This window comes from Salvia miltiorrhiza, chromosome 5 (genome assembly GCF_028751815.1).
Source record: "Salvia miltiorrhiza cultivar Shanhuang (shh) chromosome 5, IMPLAD_Smil_shh, whole genome shotgun sequence".
NCBI lineage: Eukaryota > Viridiplantae > Streptophyta > Magnoliopsida > Lamiales > Lamiaceae > Salvia > Salvia miltiorrhiza.
The window spans coordinates 6,124,642-6,130,896 of NC_080391.1; the positions used below are offsets into that span (position 1 = coordinate 6,124,642).

The 6,255-nt window shown below is 35.8% G+C and overlaps 1 protein-coding gene across 1 annotated transcript; it reads right to left on the bottom strand.

Moving 5' to 3' along the window:
• Nucleotides 1-1,965: 1,965 nt before the first annotated feature.
• On the bottom strand, nucleotides 1,966-3,248 carry LOC130985500 (VQ motif-containing protein 4). The gene has a single exon (XM_057908501.1). It carries the CDS (start codon nucleotides 2,870-2,872, stop codon nucleotides 2,186-2,188), a length of 687 nt encoding a protein of 228 aa, XP_057764484.1. The 5' UTR covers nucleotides 2,873-3,248; the 3' UTR covers nucleotides 1,966-2,185.
• Nucleotides 3,249-6,255: the final 3,007 nt, after the last annotated feature.

Here is a 6,255-nt window from a genome sequence, read left to right on the forward strand (position 1 = left end):
TTAGCCACCATGTTTGATTTGGCGGGTAGGGTTTCTGCACCGCCACCCTTGGTTTCTAGGGTTTCCACGCAACCGACTTCATCTTCTTCGGCGTTGGCTAACAACAGCATAGCCAGCAACCCTATCCGATATTTGCTTGATTTTCAACACCAGCAACCCTAACACACACACACACACACAAGATCAAAATCGAAAATTTCCCACAAATTAAAGGAAATCCATTCCCAAATCTACAAATCTTCAATTCACCCATCCGATTCCTTCAATGGAGGCCCCGGGCTCATCGAAGAAGATGATAGCAACGCAGGATGAGATGGTGGAGGCGAAAGTGCTGCTCATCCCCCTCAACAAATGCCAACAAACGGAGCTCTGGTGATGGGGGTGGGGGAGCGGAGGGGACAGCGGATCTGGTGATGGTGGTGGGGGAGGCCGGTGGAGAAGGGCGGCGGGACGACGGCAGAGAAGACTTGGAGAGGCTAAGAATTGTGTGCTTCGTTTTAGGGATTATTTTTTTTTATTTTTATTTTCTATGTGTCAATTTTTAGTTATAGGCGGCGCCATGTCAGCACCATGTCAGCCCGAAGTATCACCGGAGGTAAAAAAATTATGAAAAAATTGTTCACATGATTAAATTCAGGGAATATTTGATAAAAAAAAAAGTTCATAAAAAGTTTGAAAATCCGTTCAAAGTTCATAATTTTTCGCGTAATTAACCCTTTTTATTATTTCAAAATGGTCATTTTTGAATAATTTGTTTTAGATATTTTGTTGTATTATGTATATTAGTCCTATTTATTTCTTTATTTTTTGTAATTTCTTTTTCTTAAATAAAAAATTTAAAACATTATTTTTGTATCTATTTAATTGATTTATAAATTAATAAAAATAAAGTGATTGCATAGATTCATTGGTTTAATAAACCTACAAGCACAAGAAACGAAGAAAAGCAAAAACACAGAAAGACCACCTTGTTTTCTTGCTTTTCCTACATTCAAACTGGCTGTCGCTTTTAATTATTTGATGATCCTTTCTTGGCTTTAATCATCACAAAAGTCCCACTTTCCTCCCTCCCACTATTTAATTACCCCTCTCTCTCTCCCTCTCGGAGTCAAAAAAGATCGTTGAGTGCGTTTCGGACAACACACAAAAATAAAGAAGCACCACCGCATCATCATCACCATCTCCCCCACACCATTTTTTTCAAAAGTTGTATTTAAAGTATCCAACCCAATTTCAACGAGCAACTGCATTTTTGGGACCATTCATCATTCCTTGAATTTCCATACTTTACAAAATCTACCATAACTCCAATTTGTCATCCAATTTCTCCGTCAACGGCCAAGAAACCTTCAATGAAGGCTCATGCCGCAACTAATTAATTCGAATTCAATGTCACAGCAAAATACTGTTTCAAGTTGATCTCAAAAGGATGTGTCACCATTTTCCCCTTTCTTTCTTTTTTTCTCCTTCACCCGTGAAATTTGAATTACAAGTCAAGAACATCCCCATCATTGTCTCATTAATTCTAGAGAGAGAGGAGGAGAGAGAGAGGACAAAGGAAGAGTAATATGTTAAGATGATGAGCACATAGTAAACCTCGATGTCTAAATCGGCATCTTCCTCGCTCCCCACATACAAGATGCAACAAATGAGTCAAGATTCCTTGCCCCTCCTTTCACTCTTTCGCTGACAGCTAATCCCATTTTGGTTAAACCCCACTCAACAAATAACCTTTCTTTTTCCTCTAATCATGTGAACATTTTTTTTTAATTCCCTAGAGTTTCGTTTCAATTGACAACAATGTCAATCGACTCGACGACTTTCTTGAATATGCTTATCCCTTAAAGTAAGAAAACTAATTAAGCATCTCGAAAGAAAAAAAACTTTGAAAAGGGCGGGCAAGCAATTAATTAAGAAAGAAGAATCTATTAATTACACATCACAAAATTAAATTACTCAATGGAGTTGAAATGAAGAAGGGGGTTGTTTCACTCATATCCTTCCTATCCAAATTTCCAATTACAAAAGACTAATGGCATAAACAACATGAGTTGCCTCACCCATCCCAAATCATATCTATGTGATTATACAACATCAGAATGGTACATCATATATTAAAACACAACTACCAAAATGAAAATCGATTTAAATTAACCCGACAAAAAGAAAAGAAAAAAGAACTCACTCAGGAATCAGCAGCAGCAGCAGCAGCGGATGAACCGGCTAGTCTAGGTGAGGTGACCGGAAACAACGGTAAAAGGCGGGGCTCCGAATCCCGCGGAGTATTCGCCGGCGAGGGGTGGAAATAAAAGCCTTTTTCTTTAATCGCCTTGTCCTCCGCCAGGGTGTTCAAGTTGCTCTTGGAATTGGTGGCGCGATTAAACGGGTCGGGTATGAGAGGCGTGACGGGGCTGAGCACCAGCGAGGGGAAATCAAGAATACTTGGGGAGAGAACTTCGGGTGTTCCGGGGCGGGGCGACCCGGCTAAGAAAGCCGGCCTGGTGTTGACCAAGCCGGGAGCGAGAGGGCTGATCTTGAAATTCTTGAGGCTGTTCCGGCGCTCGTAGAGCTTGGAGGAGGATTTGTCCTTCCTCTTGATGGGCGGAATCGGGCTTCTGAAGGGTTCGGGGCGGGCGGGGGCGGCGGCGTCGGTGGAGCCGGTGAGCATTTGGACGACCTGCTTGAAGGAGGAGGTGTCGGCCTGGACGAAGGTGGTCGGGTAGGGGTTGTTGGGGTCGGATCTTGTGATGGGAATGGAGGAAGGGGAGTGGCGGAGGCCATTGGTGGTGGTGGAAGTGCTGCTGCTCGAGCTGTTTGGGGAAGGGATTAGTGAGGGGTTTTGGGATTCTTGGATTACGGATGACCTCTCCATTAGTGGGTTGGTATTTGTATTTTCCTAGGTTACGGTGAGAGAGAGAGAGAGAGAGGGGGTTGCTGTTACTCTGTTATGGAGAAGAAGAGATTTAACAGAGAGAGGGATGTGTGGGTTTTAATTGAGTTTTAGGATTATTTTTGCATCACTTGTTTGTAACTTTCTCTGGTTGGTAAGAAACGTTTAGTTGTCGCTTCTCAAAACAAACCCTATCCGCAGTTAGAGAGCGTCAACTTTATGTTTTGTTTTCACAATCACACACCTTTAAGTATGCTTCCTTTCCGATCAATAAATTAGAAGCTTTGAGTCATGTCATCGTAAATGAAAAATGAGTATCACTGTATTAATTTTTTTTTCTAAAAATTATACACCTATGTATTTAGGTTTTGAAATGAGATTCAGTGTACCACATTTTATGTCCAATTTTCGATTTTATTTAATTTCTTATTTATATTTTCGTCAATTTCAACTTTATATGTTTTAGTTTAATTTTGTGATTATAAACTAAGGTTTATTCCATCAATTTAGGGTATATAATTATTTTTTATCATTTAATTTCATTTTTATTAACTAATAATGGGTTGATAAATTCAAAGTCATGGTATATACTTTCTAAAAAATTTAATCTTTTGAAATAAAAATTAAATATAATTCATAGTATTATAATAAATTTTATTTTTATAAAAAATATTTTTAAAATAATGGATATAAGCATGGGACATAGTGACACACATGAGATTGTGGGACACCAGATCTCTTGCCCTTATGTTTTGTCCTATGTATTTATGTTTTGTTATTTATATATTTTTTATTTCGGAAAGGAGAATAAATTACAATTGCAACAAGTAAAAATTGGGAACAAAACATTTATCATTCATTGCACAATTCGCAAATATTTTTTTATTTCTCTGTCCCGATTATCTTGAGACAAAACTTTTGAGCACGAAATTTAAACAATTATTAGTAATATTTAGTGTGTTAAATGTGATAGGTGAAAAAATGAAAATGTGAATAAAAAAAATTGTCATATAAAAATAGTCAGGACGAAAGGAGTATTTTTTTAAAAATCAAAGGAAAAAAATGTTGCTTTTACAAGCAACACATGAATCAAACATAGAAGGGAAACCGATTATCAGTATTACAGTTATGGAAGATTGTCATTTTGTATTTTTTTTTACTTTTAGTTGTATTCGATTCATAAAATCTATTCTAAAGTTAATTTTAATACGACCAAACATAAATTATACTTCCTTTGTCTCATAAAAGCATGCATACTATGAGACGATACGAGTTTTAAAAGTTCTGTAAAATGTAGTGTGAGCGGAGAAAAGAATCCACATTAATTGTAATATTTAGTGGGACATTTATTATTATAAATGAAGTATGCAAATTTTTATGTGACGTAAAAAAAATGAAGTATGCATATTTTTATGGGACCGATGGAGCATACACTTATATTTTTGTGTTACACATATTTCCAGACCACACGTTAATAAGTTATGTGGATATTTTGATATAAAAAAATAGTGTTTTGTGACATTATTAAAAAGAAGGTCAAACATTGTGATGTTAATCCAAAAAAGTGAGAAAAATTGTATAGTTTACGTCAATGACTATAAAACTGAAGCTAAATTCTAAACCATGGAATATTGTGAATAACAGTTGGAGTAGAGCGACGCGCGTAGATGGAGAGTGAGAGTAAAATCGGAGAAAATCCAACTGGAACCAGATATTATTGGCGGTAATTGGAATTTCAGAGGAGGGGGAAATGGTGGGGCAAAGGATAATAATAATAGTAATAAATAATTGAAAAGGAGAGGAAAATGTCAAAACAAGTTTCAAAATTTGGCATTGACTCAAAAGAGCGCTTTCAATGCTGACCGTCAAGACTACTACATTTGCCTCACTGTTTAAGACTGGTATACAATGCAGCACTAATTAATTGCTATCCCTTTCACTTCTACTACCTCTTTTACTATCCACTATTTATCTTCTCTTATTACTCACTCACTAATTAGTCTCAACAGCTACATCACCACTCACATACAATCAATGTAAATAATCCAACTATCGTCTATCAACTATGTGTCTTGTTGGTATATGCGGTTAATAATGGCTCCAAATATTTTCTTTTCCTTGCATAAACTAAGGAGACACAATAATATATTTTTAGAATTTGGTAATGAAAAATGAGTCAAGTTGGAAATGAATAGTATAAACGTGATGATTTCAGTATTTGGTAAGTTTAACGAATGATAGACCAGGCGAACAAATCGAATCCTTCGTCGCGCGATCTTTAAATTTCTTTGTTTAATATAATTAATTTATAAAAAAGCATAATATTAATATTTATATGATTAAATTATATTCTAACAAACGTAGCATGTTATTAGATGAGATTATTTATATATTGTGGTGAAATACTGATTAAATGATACATTTGATGTATTTAAATATTAGTATAAATTTAAATTATATCTGTGTGTGTGAAAAAGATCGTATCATATACCCGAGTCTTAGGTAATATGTAATACCAATTATGAATCAAATATTTTGTTTATGTGCACACCATAAACATGACACGTGGCAGAGGCCTTTCAAGACAAAATACACGCAAGCATAAAATGAAAATAAAAATTTCAAATATTAAAATAATAATAATAAATATATTTTCTAACTTTTTAATGCATATAATTGAACATAAAAATGCATATACAGACATAAATATGCATAACATTGCACACAAAAATGCATTGCACTAGACGACCCCATCAGGTATATCTCTCGTTGTTGTTCACCGCTCTCCACCTTAATTATGCATATAATTGAACATAAATATACATATATATAGATACAAAAATGCATATAATTGAATATAAATATGCATGACGTTCCACACAAAATTGCATATATATACACAAATATGCATAACTTTGCACACAACAATATGCATGATATTGCCACAAAATATGCAATAATATATATGATGCATTTTGGTGTTATTTATACTGCTGAAATAAGATTTTATTAAAAAGAAAAGAAACAACAACGGAGAACCAAAAACCCTTGAAAGCACAAAGCTGCAGACTAAGGGCCGAGCCTCGTTAAAATCTCATAACAGCTGAGGAAAAAGAGTATTCGTCAAGGACCAAGGTTGACAGAGCTGAGTTAGGAGGTCTCAAGGATTCCGGCCGAACCATTACCCTTAGGCCTCCCGGCTCACAACCGATCCAGAACCAAAAGAAAAAAACCAAAAAATCAAGCGAAACGAGTAAAATAGGGAATAGAAACATCCTCCTTGACAAAATCATTTAAACCAGCAATGGCATGAGGCCAAAAACCCTCCTCCGAAGCTTGAGAAGCCAAAAAATCCGCCGATCTGT

Coding starts and splice junctions, on each gene's coding strand:
- LOC130985500 (XM_057908501.1), bottom strand. CDS start 2,872: ATGGAGAGGTCATCCGTAATCCAAGAATCCCAAAACCCCTCACTAATC.